The sequence below is a fragment of the Lissotriton vulgaris genome, chromosome 9 (assembly GCF_964263255.1).
Source record: "Lissotriton vulgaris chromosome 9, aLisVul1.2, whole genome shotgun sequence".
Lineage (NCBI taxonomy): Eukaryota > Metazoa > Chordata > Amphibia > Caudata > Salamandridae > Lissotriton > Lissotriton vulgaris.
The window spans coordinates 969,258,327-969,278,215 of record NC_141697.1 but is presented as its reverse complement, the minus strand read 5'-3'; the positions used below and the strand labels follow the sequence as shown (position 1 = coordinate 969,278,215).

Genomic DNA, 19,889 nt, shown 5'->3' with positions numbered 1-19,889 from the left:
ATTTTTTTGCTCACCATGCCATAAGAATTTGAACACTGCCATATGCAAATCAGTCTTGACCCTGTGCCCCATGAATACAGTCTAGCCTGAACTGCCAAGGCGGGTCCTACCTGGACTGGAAACAAGCATCCTAGGACCGGTTTCGGGCTTTCACCCCTCATCAGCCAGGATAGCTTGATTCCAGTGGCATGGGGAGCACAGGACTCAAGTCTGAGCATACCCGTCCTACTCAGGGTGACAAATGCAATTACAACAGTTGATGGACAGAATGCAGAACAATGTCATACATTCACCCCAGTATTGAGATCTGGGCCTAAATCCATCTTTTTTTGCTCACCATGCCATAACAGTTTGAACCCAGCCATATGCAAATCAGTATTGACCCTGCGCCCCGTGGGAACAGTCCAGCCCGAAATGCCAAGCCTGGTCCTCCCTGGACTGGAAACAAGCATCCTAGGACCGGTTTCAAGCTTTCAGCACTCATCAGCCCGGATAGCTTGATTCCAGTGACATGGAGAGCACTGGACTCACGTTTGAGCATACCCGTCCCACTCGGGTGACAAATGCAAAAAAACAACAGTTGCTTGTTTCCGGTCCAGGGAAGATATGGCTTGGCAGTTCGGGCTGGACTGTTCCCATGAGGCAAAGGGTTAGACTGATTTGCACATGGCCATACCTGAACTGGGGTGGCGGAGTGAGCTAAAGAATGATGATGGATTAAACCCAGATCAGTTGACTGGGGGTGAGTGCTTGCAATGTTCAACACTGCGTCCATCATCCCCTTTGGTTTTGCTTTGTTCGCCCTAAGTTGGCAGGGTATGCACAAAAGTGGGTCCCTTGATCACTTTGTCACTGGATTCAAGATAGCCTCGCTTATGACGGCTGATTAGCCAGAAACTGGTCCCAGGATGCTTGTTTCCGGTTCAGGGAAGACATGGCTTGGCAGTTCGGGCTGGACTGTTCCCATGAGGCACAGGGTCAGACTGATTTGCATATAGACATGTCTGAATTGGGGTGGCGGAGTGAGCTAAAGAATGATGATGGATTAAACCCGGATCAGTTGACTGGGGGTGAGTGCTTGCAATGTTCAACACTCCGTCCATCATCCCCTTTGGCTTTCCTTTGTTCACCCTAAGTTGGCAGGGTATGCTCAGACGTGGGTCCCTTGCTCACTTTGCCACTGGATTTAAGCTAGCCTGGCTGGTGATGACTGATTAGCTAGAAACCGGGCCCAGGATGCTTATTTGCGGTCCAGGGAAGACATGGCTTGGCAGTACGGGCTGGACTGTTCCCATGATGCACAGGGTCAGACCGATTTGCATATGGCCAAGTCTGAACTGGGGTGGAGGAGTGGGCTAAAGAATGATGATGGATTAAACCCAGATCAGTTGACTGGGGGTGAGTGCTTGCAATGTTCAACACTCCGTCCATCATCCCCCTTGGTTTTTCTTTATTCACCCTAAGTTGGCAGGGTATGCCCAGACATGGGTCCCTTGCTCACTTTGCCACTGGATTCAAGCTATCCTGATGGCCATGCTTGGGCTGGACTGTTCCCATGAGGCACAGGGTCAGACTGATTTGCATATGGCCATGTCTGAACTGGGGTGGCGGACGGAGCTAAAGAATGATGATAGATTAAACCCAGCTCAGTTGCAATGTTCACCACTCCATCTATCATCCTCTTTGGTTTTGTCCTTTCACATGGAGCACATCCATACAGTAAGTAGTGTTGTGTAGTTCCTAGGAGTCCCCAGGGACTTGCTCATTTTGGATGAACTGAGGGCTTGGTATCACAGCCGCATTCGCCAACACCCCAACAGGATATGTCAGTGGTAGACCAGCTAGCTCTACAGTGCCACTACCACCCCCTATATTCTACAGTGGTGTAGGTAGTCTCTGGCAACCACGGAACATGACAACCCTGATTCCTCAGGGAACATGAAAAACAGTAAGTACTTTTTGCTCAGACATTCGTGCTTGCTTTCTCTCAGAAAATACAGAGGTTGGCGATTAGGACATTTCAATAAGTATCTATCGGTCCAGAAACAACCTTGTGTAAAACATATGTGCTGCGACAATCCGGAGACAGAAGCATATGAAAGAGATTGCTAGTACCAATATTGTAAATAGTAGATACATTTCTTCCATACTGCTAATAAGATGAACAGAAACAGTTCAGATAAAAACAGTAGCACTTGCATATTCCTAAAATACGCGCCCTAAGTAATTGGCTAAAATGTACCTAGCCTAAACTGGATGTGTAGGTGTGTATGCATATAGATATGTGTATCTGTAGCCAAGAAACCCCTATGGATGAGCCAGCCCCTCACTTGATGTTTGGGAATGAAGGAACCCTTCTCTGGGTTGAAGATGAAAACCCACAAGGGACATAGACCACTGCTTGTCAGAGATTCAGCATATAAGACCCCCATCTCAGCCTGGAAGGAATTCTCTAACTTGTAGGAGAGAGTGAGGGTTCTTTATACTAACATTCTCACTTCAGGGATTTTTCTCTAATCAATATATTTTTAAAACAACCATGGATATTTTGAAAACAATCAAAAATGTTTTGAAAACAATCTCCAATGCTTTTCTAAACAAGTGTGATCAAGCACAGCTGGCTGTTGGTCAAGGATGAAAAAAGGTGGTGACCCTCACACAGAATAAATCTGCTGTGTCTGGGGGCGTGTTTATGTACGTCAGGTACAGGGATTATGATAGAATACTTAGAGCCTGGTGTCGAGGAGACAGGAGCAAGCCACTAGGTAAATGGTCACCTGTTTAGAATTGTTAATGTCGTGTGGATGGGACAATGTATGTAAAAATCAATGGGACTATTCTAAACATGACAGTAGTTCCCTTAGGTGCCAGAAAGCACTATGGTAGTGGGTGCCTTTTTGAGACCAACATTTGTTTTGCCTGTAGTCACTTTTCGATATTTTTATTATTTTATTTTTATGCAAGGAACAGACAAGATACAGAGAAAACAAACAGTAAACAATGCAATGACACCATCAGCAATACAATATAATCATATAAACACAGCAAGGAATAACAAACCAGAAAATGTAACCGGCACCAGGATTTATAAAGACAACCAAGATACTTTAAATAAGAGAATAGAGAAAAGAAAGAAAAATAAACTCAATTAAATCCATTCAGTTATAGGGGTCCATATTTTTAACCCTCTACTCCTCTTGCAAATACTCTTAGTTGGGGGATCTGGAGAAATCCAGTCTTTGGTGATACAGGCACGCAAAACAGCCATGCAAATAAAAAGAAAAGCAGCCCGTTCCTCCGGTATGAACAGAGCTTTTGAGTCAGTGCCCAACAAGACGAACTCTGAAGAGATACAAATTGAGGGGCCAATTATTTCTATCAAAAGCTGTTGAATAGACCTTAGTAAATCTACAAGCTTAGGGCATAAAAATAACATATGTTCCGCAGCATAGCAGCCACATCTACTACAACTGGCTCCAGCACCAGTACACCATTTGGAAACTTTCCTGGGCGAATAATACAGGTCATACAAAACCATATTGTGTTCTGCCCGCATAATACCGGAATCAAAACATCATTAGCCAAAGAAATAGAGGAATGAAGGTCAATTGTCACTACATTTAATTTAGTTCTCCATTTCTCTTGGAGTTGCTCTAAAGTAACAAAATTAATTTAGAATAAAAAAAGCCAATAGGGAGCTCTTTTCCCATCCCCTCTATCAAAGGGAATATCTTGAACTGTATATTGTATTGCCCCAGCTGTCCATAATAGCTACGAATTTGTAAGAATTTGAAAAAATCCTTCTTATGTACATCAAATTTATGTTGTAACTCAATAAAGGACAATGGTTGGAGATCATGAAACATATCCCCTAAATTACTAATTCCAAGCTGGTGCCAGTTCCTGGTATTTGCATCTCAGAAAATACTAGGAAAGATTCCTGCTGCATCTAATGGAGTATAGCGAATTTGAGGAAGCCCTAACAACCGCTTAATTTGCCTCTAAATTGAAAATGCAGCAATCAGAACCTTAAACTTGTTTTTTTTATAATAGCTGGGTTTAAGTATTTTCAGAAGACAACCGTTGGCCTCTTCTCCAATAGCAAATTTATATATTGAGGGATTATGGCAAGGTGATAAATTTAATAATAATTATTTTACCAACGACGAAAGGGGAAATAAATTGCAAAACAGATGCCCAACAATAAAATAAAAATATGAATACCCCATCCCCCACTAGATCTAGGAAGTGCCATTTTTTAAAGGCCCTTCTATTCCTTTTGTATCCCCACAGAAATCTTAAGGAAATATTTTCGATTATTTTAAAACAGGTTTAAGGAAATTCTAATGGAACGGATCTAAATAAATAAAGGAATTTGGGGAGAACCAACATTTTTAAGACATTTGCTCTTCCATATAATGATAAGTGGAGATGATTAAGACGTTCTAAGGTGGAATTAACTTTATCTAAAACTGGATTACTGTTAATCTCATGGATCTTACTAACTGGTGAGGTAATTTTGATCCCTAGATATGCTGCCTCTGTTACCACCGTTACATCTCTCGGAGAGTCACCCCCCACATACAAAATCTGGGTCTTATTTATGTTTAACTTATACCCAGAGAAGTGACCAAATAGCTTCGCCTAAGCTTCTACGGTTGATAATGCAAGCTGCAGATCAGTGGTTATAACCACAATATCATCTGCATAGGCAAGGGCTCTGTATTCAACCTCACTTATACTAACTGGTTTGATATGTATACATTCATTTAATTTAACAAAAAAAAAGTCTATATATAACGAAAATATTAAAGGAGACGTCGGACAACCTTGCCTAGTGCCGCGTAAGATTGGAAAGAGGTCCGATTCTGTTCCAGCTAGGCGGATAGATGCCTTTGGGCCCAAATACAGGGTCCTAATTGCCTGGAGAATTTGTGGCCCAAACCCCCTCAAGCGTAGCACCTCTCAGAGGTAAGGCCAGGCAACCCTGTCGAATGCCTTCTCGGCATCCAACAGGGTCACTCCTATAGGTGTTTTAGTCACCTCTGCCCAATCCATTAAGGCAATGACTCGCCACACGCGATCTGCTGTATCGCGACCAGGGATGAAACCATGTTGTAAGTGTGATACTAGGGAGAAAATCATAGAGGGAAGTAGAGTGGCTAAAATTTTGGAATAAAGCTTACTGTCAGCGTTGATTAAAGATATTGGCCTGTATGAAGATGGCAGCAGAGAGGGTTTATCTTTCTTTAAAAACATTGTTATTATTGACTTCTGCCAGGAAGCCGGAGGTATACCTCTTTGTGCCATAACACAGACTTCCAACAAGTGTTCTTTCAGGATTGAGAAAAAAGTTCGAAAAAATTCCAAAGGAATCCCGTCAGGGCCTACCGCTTTCCCGACCGCTAAGGATGAAATCGCCAATTCAAGTTCCTGTACTGTATAGTCCTCTTCTAGAGCTTCCCTCTGGATGACCGTATGTTTAGGGAATTCTTGGTCACTCAAAAACTCAGCTAGCTCATCTACAGTGTCAGGGGAATCCTCATTTAAATAAAGATTACTATAAAATTCTCTAAATGTTTCCAGTATTTTTTCGGGCTCGGTATGTATTAAGCCATTGGCATCCTGTATAGCATCTACTTTCCTAGCCACTGCTTTCTGTCTTAACCGTTTAGCTAATAATTGTCCTGAATTTTCCCCAACCTCAAACATATCAGCACGGTAGATCGCTATTTGGGCGGCTAATTTCTCAGCACAACATTCGTATATTTTAATTTTTTGAACAGCAAGGTCACGCAATTTCTGTTCGTATTCTTGATTGGAATTGATAGTTTGCATCAAAGCTCTAAAGCGCGCAATTTGGTCAATTCGGTAACTTGTTTAGCCCTCATAATACGCTGCTTATTTATAGAGAAGCAATTTTACAAGAAAATTTGAGAGGTGCACTCGATAAAGTCAGTGATGCAAAGAGTTCATAGATTTTGTAAATCTTCAGCTTCCGACATTCCACGGGGAGGAGCAGAGATTGTAACTGACCCTATCGCAGGTCACGCTATTCAATAACGTCTTTACAACCCGTCTGGGTGCTACCCGTCAGCCAGCGGCCATCCCCCACCTTGTCTACACTGACTATCAACGGGGGCCAGGATTTACACTTGTTGTCGTTTCCACGCATGATTGCGGCCAAATTGTGATACTACGATCAGATATCCCTCCTGGAACATTATCTCTACACCATCCAGGAATATTGGGACCATACCACTATTATTAATCTGGCCTTACAAGCACGATCACTCTCTGTAACGTCGAACTGAACACTACCTCATTGCATGCCCTGACGAAATTCCCAAGGCACTAAAGGGAATGAAACGCGTTTGCTGTGCCTGTGTCTTTTAAAAGAAAATAAAGAACACATTAAAGAAAGAACTGAAGATTTACAAAACTATGGAAGTGCTTTTGATGTGGGGCAGAGAAATAAGTATAACCCGGAGTACCTGAATTTTTAAGCCACCAAACATCCACTAACCAAAATTCGTTAATAATGCCTTTTGTGGCTTTAAAGACCTTATGCTTTCTACCAGAATAAGAACTATTGTGGCGGATATCGAAATCTCCCGGTAAATGCAGATTAAAATCTCCACAAATCACAAGAGGGGAGGGCCACAAAGCAAGCTTAATGCTGATCTCATTAAGCATTTCCGGGTTGTCTAATTTAGGGCCATATATGCAACATACACTAACTGGAAAACTATTGACCCTCAGTTCAACAATAACCAATCATCCATGCGGATCTGCTTTAGCACGTTTACACTCTCCCCAGCCATATATTTTAAAGATTGCTATCCCTCTTGTTGTTGATCCCTGTCATGTACATGCCAAAAAGTCAAACCCAAGTCTTTCAAACAAGCCCTGTTATTCCACACAATATATGTTTCTTGAACACAGAGTAGCTGTACCCACATATTCTTAAGAATCTGTGCCATAACTCCCCTTTTCTTTCTATTCTTCAGCCCACAGATATTCCAAGAGCAAATAGAAAATGTAGCCATTGTCGAAGAGAAAACAAATAAACAGTTCTGACAATTTATTATTACATCTCAATTGCATTCTCAAATAATTAAATGATTTCCAAACTCTGTTCATTCTGTTCTGTGCCCCTCGAACCCCTACCCATCCCCCACCCCAAAAAAACCTCCCATACCTCCACCCCCTCCTCCCCCAGCAACCCACCAAACCCACCTCTGTGAGGCAAAGGGACTGAGAAGTCCCTATATGTGATGGAAAGAAAGGAGTGGGTGCTCTCATGTCACCCCCATCCCCCTGCAATAACTAAAGATCCTCCATTGGAAGAAAGAGCGGCAAAACGGAATCAGAGGAAAAAAAAGAAAAAACGGAGGTCTAACGAAAGAAAAAGAAGACACTACATTTTAAACCATATGTGATCAGGAATTAGGAACGAAATACACCAGCAAGTTGCATAGAGCAAGGCAAAACTATCCATTAAAGGGCATCTAAGAACTCCTTTGCCTTAATCTCCGAAGTAAAAAACATTGTTTTATCTCTGGAGATGACCTTCAGTTTAGTGGGGTTTAATAAAAATTCCTGTGCCCCTTTACTTTGGAAATTCGAAATGAGTTGGCGGAGGTGCCATCTCTGTTGTACCGTTGCCTGACAGTAGTCTGGGCGTACAAAAAATGTTCAACCTTTTGCCTTACGTTTGCGATCAGGACGAGCCAGGTCATATAGTTGCTCCCGTAATAAAAAATTATTAAAACAAAGAAGAATTTCCCTAGGTTTATTTTCAGCACCCCTCGACCCCGCACGGATTTGGAAGGGAAATCTATGAACTCTTTGGAGCTCTTTCTCCCACTCCCACTACTTTAGCTCAGGAAAGGCTTCTGTACAGAGTTCAATAACATATTGGTGGATATTTTTCCCCTCTGCCCCTTCAGGAACCCCCAATATTCGAAGATTATTTCTTCTTGCCCTGTTTTCCATATCGCTCAACTTCCAACTAATATCATCACGCAATGAATGCAAGGCTGACACTTCGGTTTTCCAAGAAGAAAAATCATCCTCAATTGTAGAGATTCTATTTTCAGCCACAGCCACTCTAGTAGAGAGTTCAGAGTTTGTTTTTGTGATATGACGGACTGAGTCCTGCAGTTTCCGCAATGCACCATGAATACGGAGACTCTCCGCCTTTGTCTCCTCCCGATGTGTCATGATGGCCTGGTAAATTGTGGAGAGCGTGATACTACTACCCGTGTCATCAAGGGGGGTCTTTGACTCACTGCAGCAACATTAACATCTGAGGAAACACACTGATCAGCAGAAGCCTGTGATGATATAATGTTGCCAAGCTCCGAAAAAGTTAATACCGTATTATCCCCCCGGGTGAGCTTGAGAAATTTTCCTCTTCCTCCAAGAGAACAGAACTTGCTAAGCTTCGGCCATCTGCCCAGTCAAGGTCTAACTCCACACTTTCACCCTCCCCCTCCCCCTCTGATACCTCAGAAACATCAGACATTGAATAAAACTTCCCTCCTGAGTCACAAGAGTCAAGAGCATTTAAAAAAAAAAATTCGAAGGGGGGTCCCCATTTCAGGCAGAGCTCTTGTATCAAAGTCAGTGAGAGCAGAATCAAGACTGGGTGGATCAGGGGCAATGCAAGACAAAGGAGGAGAGTTCCCTTCTAATGTAGCAGCAGCAGCAGCAATCCTGGCAGTAGGCTGCTCGGCTAGCGGCAACAATGCATTCTTATCCTCTCTCGGCTGATTCTTTTTCTTGTTCTTATTAAAAATAGAAGGGATTGTTACCTTTAGTCCTTGCGTAGACTCATTAGAAATAGGTGCTGCTAAGGACCCGACTGGGGAGACTGAGGAGACTGAAACAGATGGAGCTACAAGATTCCCAAACTCCTGAAGGTCATTAACACCATTATCACCATTACCATTTTTTGACCTATCGGTTCTCCTCCCAGTCTGCGACTGGGTATCCATACTTCCAAGACCGGGTAATGCCTCCCCTGGAGTATTAGCAGCCGCCGCCCCCCTTGTAGTAGCTCCTTTTGACGCTATGTTAGAGCTTGCATTCTTTGGTCTCATTGTGTATACTTGAGTATTCCACTCCGGGATTTGCCAGGAATCCTTCAGGTACACCCTGGTCAAAAAGGCAACTTGCCCCCAAGTCGCACTATTTATCCTAGAAAGAGTATCTTGTTTAACACAGAAAGCTGCACTTGAGTCTCTATCACTGCAGCACCGTTTCACATACCCCAGCGGCTTCACACGCCAAACGCGGCAAACGTCGCAGGTCACACAATCAGAGATGCTGGGGAAGAGCGCAAAGAGACCAGGAAGAAAGCGCCAGGTTCCGACAGCCACCAGCAGCAGAAGCCGGCATTTCGAAGAAGCAGATCCGGTCAAAGCACACAAGCTCAGCATAGCAACATCGTTGAGTCAGCCTTGGCATGCACATTGGAACCGGGCTGATTGCCCGCTACAGCGCAGATCATTGCTGGCGCGGAGACCGCAGCCAGGTAAGCGGGAGCAACCACAACCACGAACCACAAGCTTCCTATGAGCCAGGTAACCGCCGTCCATGTGGTTGTCGAAAAACGTGGTGTTTTCAAGCAGGCAGGGGGTCAAAGTAATGGTGAGTCAGAAGAGCACTGGCAGCCTGACTTACTCGGACACAGCCGTGTCCACCATCTTTTTTTTTTGCCTGTAGTCAATGGTTTTTTCTTAATTGATAAATGCCCAGAAGCTTTCTAAACAATAACATTTTACAAAAGCCATTACAAAACAAAACAAGAATTGCCAAAAGGCTGGCGGACAACACCAGTCCTATTGGCTTTGCCAACCATTTACGGACGCACTGGAGCAATTGCTTGATAAAATCTAAATCCAATCTGACTCTGGGGACAGTCAGAAATTGAGAAAACTGTTGCTAAATAAGCTAGTTACCAAAACAAGCGGAATATATGACGTTACAATGCATGCCATTACAACACATTTTTAAAAACTACCATTACAACGCATTCCATTACAATGCATACCATTAGAACGCATACCATTACAAGGCATAATACTTTTAGGGCAAAAGTGGGGTAAGTGTTGGATAGTGTAGGGGTAAAATTACTATTCCCACTCCAGTGAGTGCAACAGTAGGGAAAGTGTTGGATAGTGTAGGGGTAAAAAGTACTAGTCCTTGTACCTCAAAACCCATACCCACCCTAATACTTACCTGATAATGCGTTGTAATGGCATGCGTTGTAATGGTATGCATTGTAATGGCATGCGTTGTAGTGACATGCGATGTAATGGCATGCATTGTAATGGTATGTGATGTAAAGGCAGTTGCACTGTAACATTTGCGTTGTAAAGGTAGGTCATTGTAATGACTGCGTTGTAATGGATGTTTCCCGAACAAGCGTTATCGAAGAAAGTAACTTATTCGACTATCCAAGAAATGATAAGAAGTGCTAGAAATCGTTCTAGGCACCTTGGGAAAGGTTTGGTGGGGCATCATAGATGTTGGCAAAGGCAGCAACAAAAGTAAAATAAAAATGGTATTATGGACGCCTAAATTGTGTTTGTTTGAGTGAGGGGCTGTGGGGTTGTGGCAACATAATATCCCTTGGATGGAATACCTTGGATGAACCTGACTAAACTTAGCAGTATTATCGGGCCTAACTGCTAGAGCAGCAACCCTTGAAGCTGGGGAACAAGGTCCAAGTCTCGACAGGGACCCTCAACATCATGTGATTCTGGGTAAGGAGCTTAATCCCTCAGTGCCTAACAAAATGAACGTGTCCGTCTGCAACGCACCTTGGGCCTCATTTATGAGGCTGTGCGTCACTTTTACGCCGCCGGTGCGTCACTTTTTGGGACGCACCAGTGGCGTAAAATAATGCGCCGTGTTGCGCCATATTGACAAAGTGACGCATCTAGGTAGATGCGTCACTTTGTAATCCCCTGCGCCACATTATACCTGCGCCAGGTATAATGTATGCAAGGTGGGCGTTTTGATGCAAGAAAGGGTCATAGAAGTGACGCAGTGAAATCTATAAGATTTCACTGCGCCATTTCTTGACCGATAATGCCTCAAAATCTAACGCCTGCTTCATGTCAGGCGTAAGACTGACACAGGCACTAACAACATGGGACTTGCCTATGTGAAAGTACACATTGCTGGAGTTGCGTCACTTTTGTGACACACTCCAGCAATGCGTCACTTTTGCGCCTACAGATAAGTCAGAAATACTGACGTATCTGTAACTCATTGCGACATGATACGTCATATTATAAATATGACGCATAAATCATGTCGCAAACAGTACGCACTGAGAAGTGACGCATCGCTGCTTTCACGCAGCGATGCGTCATTTCTTATAAATGAAGCCCCTGGTGCTCATGTAAAGCACTCTGATACCTACAGGTCAAGTTTGCGCTATATAAAACTCCCCCCAAAAATGCTTATTACATTCAAGTTGTCAGTGTACAGTTTTGTCATTCCCCTTGAAAGAAGCCATGGACAATCCACATGAAAGGTAAATGTTGTCTTTTTGCAGGAGCATTTTCCGCTAGCAGCAAGTATTGATGCTAGCCCTCACCCCATGTTAGAGACTTGAGGTAATAGCCGGTTATGTACTGCAATTTTCACTTTGCACAAACTGGTGCCACCCGGTTCCCCTCTGCCAGTTAAATCACCATTAACTGGGGGCATGAATCGCTCCCACCAGACACAACCAACCTAGTTTTGGATCCAAGACCAATACAAAACAGTGAAAGTGAAAAGTGAAATGTAAATAACAGAAATCAATAGATACATATATTCACCACCTGATATATGTTAACGCTGATTAAGAGGCTTATGACACCTGTGAATCAGGATGTGGTAGCTGTATAATTATCATGAGAAATAAGGGAAAAAAAGAGGAATAGAATTTTAATTTTAATAGAGTAATGTCTGTAGAGTGAGAGATGATACTCCAAAGCCTTTATCACAAAAGAGGCAGAGCAGCCTGAGGGTATTTACTAGGCCTGGTAAATAATAACACCATTGCTAAAGTATTTATTAGGTCCAGTAAACACTTCCAATTCTGAATTCAAACTCGGAAATTAGAATAATATGCTGAAATTGATAACTATCACGATGAATTTTGACCATGCCTGTAATTACCGGGCACATTTTCCCATATATATTTTGGGTAGGTTTGATCTGAGTAAATGGGTAAAACCGTGGGTTTTTCAGAATTTTCCAGACCGGGTTAGGACCAGGGACTGTAAACTCCACGTTATTTAGAGTTCTGATCCCTGCATAAACTGTTGTTACTGCACAGATTAGAATTTTGAGGCCTTAAGTTAAGCGCAATAAAGAAGGAGGGGTGACGTGGAAATGGATGTAAATATACAAATAGAACGAGTGGTTCGATTGTGTGTTTTCTAAGTTCCTCACCTGGGTACAGTTCCTGGCTTTGGGTTCCAGGTCTTCCAACACTGCTAGCCCTTCCAGAAAACGCGATTCCATTCTCCCACCGTAGCCTCGCTCTGGAAACCCGACCTCACTGTTCTTTAAGATCACATTCAGATTTACTGCAAATCCAGCCATGTCAATGGCAAAGGGCCTTTGAATGTCATATTTTACTTTCCATCCTTTTACTTTTCCAAAAGCATCTACATCAATGGATTCATATCGTTGTCCTCCTACGAAAGCCACGGGCCACACAGACACCTTTTGAGTATTCCTCATCTACAAAAGATTGATGGAAGAGAGTGGCAAAACAGTTTTAAAAACACGTTATTTGCTAAGACAATCAACTTTGTTCTGTATATTGTATACATACATAACACTCAGACATGCCTGTCCATAACCAGCAATACAGTTATAGGAGGCTTGACCCAGTACTGCAAAACCTTGGGATGCTTTCTCCCTTTTAAATTGGTTAGAAAAAACTGTTCAATACGTTGCAGATTTTAAAGTGCACATTGCACTTTGGTATTTCTTTTGTTCATTATTGGTGTAAGAATAGTTGGGAAAGTCAAGAAAAGTGCTAAATTTCACATCAAGTCTTTTTTATCGTAACAAGGGAACCCAAGAGGTACCTAGGGACCATGGGCAATTGACTATTACAAAGAACAACGGTCCTTAGGATTAAGAACATAAACAATTCTAAATGAAATATAGACTACAATCAGTGCTATATTAGAAGGTTTTCAGTACCCAGCCGTGTCTGATTCAATAACTGATAGGGTACAAAAAAAAAAGTACCCTATCAGTTATTGAATCAGACCCCTCTGGCGGTCTTGCTTATTCGTGTTTATCCCTGAAAAAAACTTTTCAGGCCCGGCTGGGTACTGAAAACCTTCTAATATAGCACTGATTGTAGTCTATATTTCATTTAGAATTGTTTAAATTTCACATCAAGGTCATCTAATGCTTTACTTTGAGATCACTATGACAGGATCTAAAGACAAATACACAGGATTATTGGAGATTGTCAATGAGTAAGATTTGCAGAGAGTATGTCATAAATATGTACTTATTTATTTATTATGGGCCAGATGTAGGACCCATTTATGTGCTCGCAAACAGGAGATTGGCCCATTTGCGACCGCAAAAAAGTGTAATGGCATGCACAAATGCTATTTTGTGAGTCACTGACTAGCAAAATAGCGTCTGCGACTCTCGCTATTAGGAAGGGGCGTCCCTTCCTGATAGCGAGACTCACTGCCATGTACTATTGTTTTGCAACTGCATTTGCGGCTGCAAAACACTCACAGTTTACCACCGCCTTCAAGTTTGTGGTATACCACTCGCAAATGGGAAGTGGTCCCCAGGGGACCCCCTCCCCTCTCTGAGTGAGCGAGAAGAGCAGGCAGTGGTCCCAGGGACTACCTCCTGCCCTTAAAAAATTAAACTGAAAAGCTGAGTTTTTCTTTTTTAAATGCAACCCCTTTTCCTTTTTCATGAAATGCAACTGAGTTATCTTGAGTCATTTAACCCCTTCGATGCTGATGACGAGCTCAGCTCGTCATCAGCCACGGTGGTCGTGTGCGGATGACGAGCTGAGCTCGTCATCTAACGCGGCTTTTAGAAAAAAGCCGCGTAGCGAAAAAATAACCGCCGCAGCGATGCGGTTAAATCCTTCAGCTCCACTGTATTCAGAAGATCCATCCAATGCGACTAACATCTAAATACTATTCCTCTCACTTTGCCTTCTCTAGCATCATTTTTTACCACTTCTAACACTTTCCAAATGTAATTGTTACATTTTATGTTTATTGTCAACACAATGTTTTACTAAGGATGAGTTCTCATTTCTCAATGTGAGTGCTGGATGCTTCTCAAATGTCAGTGTTAGCTCAGACGCGCTGCCTACAAAATCAGCGCTAGTAGCTTGGAGTTCTGTTGAAATGACTTCACTCCATTTCAAGTTACGAGAAAGACTTTATTGATGCGACACCCACAGGCAGCCAACGGAACCAACTGGCAACCCAGTCAGTAGCAACTGAATTAGAAAGTGGGAGCTTCCAAGCGACGGGAAGGAAGGGGAACAGAGGGGAGGATAACATGGGGCAAACCATAATGCAGCTACGAGTTAAATAAACAGCAGCGGCTGGTGGTGGGAGTACCTGCCGGGCGGTGACGTGGGGAGGGGGAGGGGCAGGGTGGGGGGTTATAATGTATGGATTACAGAGTTTAACAGGTAAGTAAACATATAAATAAATAATAAGAATTTTGTTGCGCGCACTGCATCGCATTTGGTGATGCAGTGCACACAACGAAATTTGTTTTATTTGTTTATATGTATACTTACCTGTTAAATTTCGTAATCCATACATTACTACCCCCCACCCTGCCCCTCCACCTCCCCACGTCACCGCCCGGCAGGTACTCCCACCACCGGCCGCGGCTGTAAATAAATACATTATTACTAAACAACCTACAACACTTCTCCCACCTATACAACAATTTATGTACTATACAGTAGGTTCAGTTCCAAGATAGAGGGCAGAAGTATGCTGCATAACAATAAGACATCTGACGAGATAATGTAATCTGTATGCTACCCCGGAGGTTTCACCACCCTCAAGGTGAATTCCCTTGGAAAAACTCGCTGAGTGATCCTGTTGGGAAGCAGCCCGATCCAGTCCGCGACATGCAGGTTGCCGGACGAGCGAATCGGACGTACCAGACGAAGTGAGTGTGGAACCAGGAGACGTGGGTTCCAGATTGCAGCGGCTCTGGGAGAGTTGGGGGACCGGAGCATTTGTGGCATCTGGGGCCGACCGGAGCTGTCCCGTTGAGGAGCGAATCAGAGAAATTGAAGGGTGAGAGGTGAGAGATGAGTGGAGAGACCGCCGCTCAGGGGCCCCTCGGGCATCTCTCCCTCTCAGTTTCGGTTCCGGTTCCCGGCTGCTGCTGACCCCTGCCGCGAAGTCCTGTGAGCCTCTGCCGTGTTGTGCTGAGTTGTGCCTGCTGAACCCCTCTGACCCCCTCCTCGCTCCGCTCCGCCTCGCCCCCTGCTGAAGAGTCTCTGGAGGTGGGGGGAGCCAAGGAGTCGTGGGCATCCCAGCAGGGCAGAGCACAGAAAGCAGAAGGGGTAGAGAGACAAGAGCAGCCCGTAAGGAGTGCAGAGTGCTGCTGGCTGACTCAGTGGGGTTTAATTGATCTGTGCACTGCATTAGGGCAGACCCTACCCACCCCTACCCACCCCTACCTTTCTAGGAAACCCCTGGAACAAGTCTGCACAATCCTGACATCCCAAACCACAAACCACAACAAAAAACGTCCAATCACAGGAGTTCCCGTCCTATTTGTATCGCCAGGTGGTCTATGACGGAGTCCTTGCGACTGCATAGGAGCAGTAATCAGGAGTAGTGATCAGTGGGAGTAGCTACACCTGCCGTGAGCCATAGAAACTCAAAAAATGCCCGATCTTGATACCGACAGCCACAGCAACCACAAAATCAACAACCAACTATTAGTTATCAGCCTACTCTTTTACCTAGTTAGCCATGAGGTCAGGAAGAGTGAGAAGGTCTATTACAAAACCAATATCAAAACGCAAAAAAGAGACTGTAAAAGATGTCGGAGCTCCATCATCTCCTTCAGACAACGACCCCAGTAAAATAATAAACATTAAGGAAAATGATGACATTAAAGACACCAACATTGACAAAAAAATCAGCAAAGACACGGGCTCCCTCTGGTTCATTGGCACGGATGCCAGCACAGATAACAATCTAGTAACCACAAAGGGTCCAAACGAAACAAAACAACCAAACAACACTCTTAAAGGAGAGAAAAGAGATAGAATCGAAAAGCTCATAACTATAGAAGGAGAGCCGGCTAGAAAAATCTCAAACTCCTACCAACCAAAAATGTATACAAAATTTGCATTTCTAAAAGATCCTGGAATGGCAATTTTTACAAAAAACGGGAATCTAGAAGGCTTACCAACCCCATTGGAGCCCGGGAAGATAGAATATCCCCTACCGCAAATACAAAAAATGCTGGAAACTGAAAAAACTACAAAGGTTATAGTAGCGGATATTCATGCCATTAATAATCGCATGGTGTCAACTGAAAGTTGGCAAAAAAGCAAAACTGACGAAGATGGTGTAGGAGGTAAAATAACAGAACGGCGAGTGGAGATCAGTAGCCCACTAGACATCCAACAAAAAAGCCCTCAAGGCAAGAATACACCTCCTAGTAGGACCAAAACAGAAAGCTCCCAAGGCAAGGAAACATCTCTCAGTGGGCTACGATCAGACAGAGCACTAGACGGTACCATCGTTTTGGAACATCAGGACTCACAAGACTGGGGTGATCAGTCAACCCCACTTCTACTACAAAAAACCCAGGGCCTTATTGATGAAGGCCTTGCGCCACCGGTGCGTCATTTTTTCCCATTTTAAAAGTGACGCACTGGCGGCGCAAAGCCTTCATAAATAAGGCCCCCAGAGTGTACTGGATGAGAGGACAGTAACACTTCAGCCAAACAGTAGCCTGTCACAGATGCTGAAGAGCACACAAGATGGTTCCCTAACGGCCTCAAAAGAGCAGAGAGAAGTGGGCTGACCAAACTCACCTCAAAATCAGCAACAGGAGAACCCATATACCATTGACAGCGATATGACCTTCCTCGCAACACAAGAGTGGGAAGACCTAGTGGCCACATATAACCTAAAACCTAACATATCCCCTAAAATGGGAAAATCCCCCAGCACATGCAGAGAAGAGAGCAAAAGCACGTCCACTACCTTCTGGACAAACTTATTAAACACAATTCAACTATCAGCAACAGCTTTACAATACCAACCTATTAAACTAGACATGCAGCTAACAGTATTACAAACATTAGCTGAGTTTACTTCAGGGATTGAGAGGAAACTAGGAGATTTAAATGGTCTCCTTAAAAAGGGACAGGAAGCAGCAGAACTTTCTGCGTTAGCAAGACCAGAATGTGATTGTTCCCCAATAATAAATAAGCTATCAACGCTACCAACAATGTTAGAGAACCTACTGGCGAATTTGAAACCAAACGCAGCATCTGACCTGATAGATATAGTCAACGAGGGAAATGTAACTGGGGACACCCAAATAAATGGAATCATAAAAGAAGCTGCAAACAAGTTGATTCAAAATGAGGAGAACCGTCCCTCCAATTCCAGACAATCCCCATGAAACTCCATCTTAAATGCCTCATCTCACGAAAAAGTTAGTACAGAGGCACCTACAAACTCACGAATCCGACGGAAACCAAAAAGGAAGGGCAGGAACAGGAAAATGACAGCTGTCGTTTACAAAAGAGGAAAGGCAGTCGGAGGAATCCCAGGACCAAGCTGAACAAGAAGAAATAGCGGTATCTTCTACCCAGGATGAGCAGACTCCGTCTCCGGGCATAAAACAGAAAACTACAAGGATTTCTAATAAACAGAAAACTCTAACGTCAAAAGATTCATTAGAGATGGTAATTGAACAGCCCGGGAAAAAGGAGGATAGAAAGGTTTAACACACACAACAATGGGGAAGATCTGAGCAAGAAATTGACCTACGTAGCTCAGAAAGAAGTCATACAGACAGTCAGCCAAGGGATAGGCCACAACATGAGGAACAGCCGGCCCTAGAGCAGAAATTGGAACAACCCAAAAGAAGCAAAACTGCTGCCATATTTAAAGATAACAATGATCAACTCCCCAACTGGGTCACATACCTCGAGGTACCCTCAGCTCAATAAACTTGAGCCACACCATCAAACGAGACTGATATACTACTATTTGTCCCAGATATATATCTAGGGGAAGAATGGACACCTTAAATAGAGGAAACATAATAAAATTAGTAAACTCAATTAAGGGTCTGGAAGACATCAGTTCAACTGACCTGCTTTCTATTGAATTCCAATCCACATGTGACCCGTATAAACCAGAAACGACAAAGACAACAGGGGCATCTAACGAGCTGGTTGATCGGATCCTAGGAGAAATTAACAAATTCTCTCAGTGGGGAATAAAGCTGGTACTAGGAAGGAGGCCAGTCTACCCAACACCGTTTTTAGAGGAGAGTAAAAAAGAACACTTTCACACAGCAACATCAATTCTAAAAGGAGCTCTCAGCCAGTCACCAGGCCCCCAAGGGAGGCTCTTATATACTAAAACGGTAATATCAAAACCATCAATCCCTAATCTGGACAAAATACAGCGAACAATAACAAACAAAGGCGGGCAATGGCAAGGGATTCTGTAGTGTTAATGAAAGGTCACAAACGCAGGAAGCTTGTGAATACGTTTATTCGGCTCAAGAGCAGCACAGCGACAGGAACATAGTGCAGCATCCAACTGACCAACTGTCAGCATTCCACTCCCAGCCTCAGAACTCCCAACACTCAGGGTTCCAACTACCAGTGCCATAAGGGCACAAACACAGAATACTACATTATCCTCATTTCTGCAAACAAAAGGAAGAAAAGAAAAGAGTAAGGAGACACACAGAAAAACAGAGAAACAAAAGAGAAACGAAGGAAGAAAATAAGGAAAGAAAGAAAGAAAGAAAGAAAGAAAGAAAGAAAGAAAGAAAGAAAGAAAGAAAGAAAGAAAGAAAACCTGACAAAACACAAAACAAGGTTAACGCCTAACACAGCAGGACAGGGAAGAAAAGTAGAACTATCTGAACCTGGCAGGAATCTTGGATACTCTCAAACTCCTGCGAAGTGCGGGCGACAAATCTTCTTTGCAACAATTAGACTTAGAAGGCATGTGTGCTGTGAATGAAACTGAATGGAGAGGAGAATTGGCCAAGGATGTTATCCTTGCTCGTGTCATTGAATTTTTGAAGTCTGGTTGGCAGAGGGAGAAGTATGTCTCTGGACCGTTTCAGACGTATGTTAAGGTTGCCGATGAACTCACTGTAGAGGATGGTATTCTTTTGCGGTGTGGAAGGTTGATTCCTCCGGAGAGTTTGAGGGTACGGCTTATGGATGGTGCGCATGAAGGCCACTTAGGGAAAACCTTCACCAAACGCAGGAAGCTTGTGAATAAGTTTATTCGGCTCAAGAGCAGCACAGCGACAGGAACATAGTGCAGCATCCAACTGACCAACTGTCAGCATTCCACTCCCAGCCTCAGAACTCCCAACACTCAGGGTTCCAACTACCAGTGCCATAAGGGCACAAACACAGAATACTACAGATTCCCGCCCAGATTTTATCACACACTACTCGAAATTATCTCAGAATATGTATCTGAAACATCAATGGCTTGACTGACAAACTGGACGATCGGGAAACATTAAAATATTTAAGGTCATTTGACCCGATATTATTACAAGAAACCTGGGAAGAACGGGAGATAGCCCTGGAAGGATACATGACGCAAATT

General features: G+C 43.5%; 1 protein-coding gene across 1 annotated transcript in view; it reads right to left on the bottom strand.

Moving 5' to 3' along the window:
* LOC147692627 (galactosylgalactosylxylosylprotein 3-beta-glucuronosyltransferase 1-like) overlaps positions 1-19,889 on the bottom strand; it is a 392,918-nt gene that overhangs the window by 70,243 nt on the left and 302,786 nt on the right. The window contains exon 3 of the mRNA XM_086936807.1: positions 12,463-12,756. Coding sequence (XP_086792933.1) covers positions 12,463-12,756 — 294 coding nt within the window. The remainder of the gene's footprint in view (positions 1-12,462; positions 12,757-19,889) is intronic.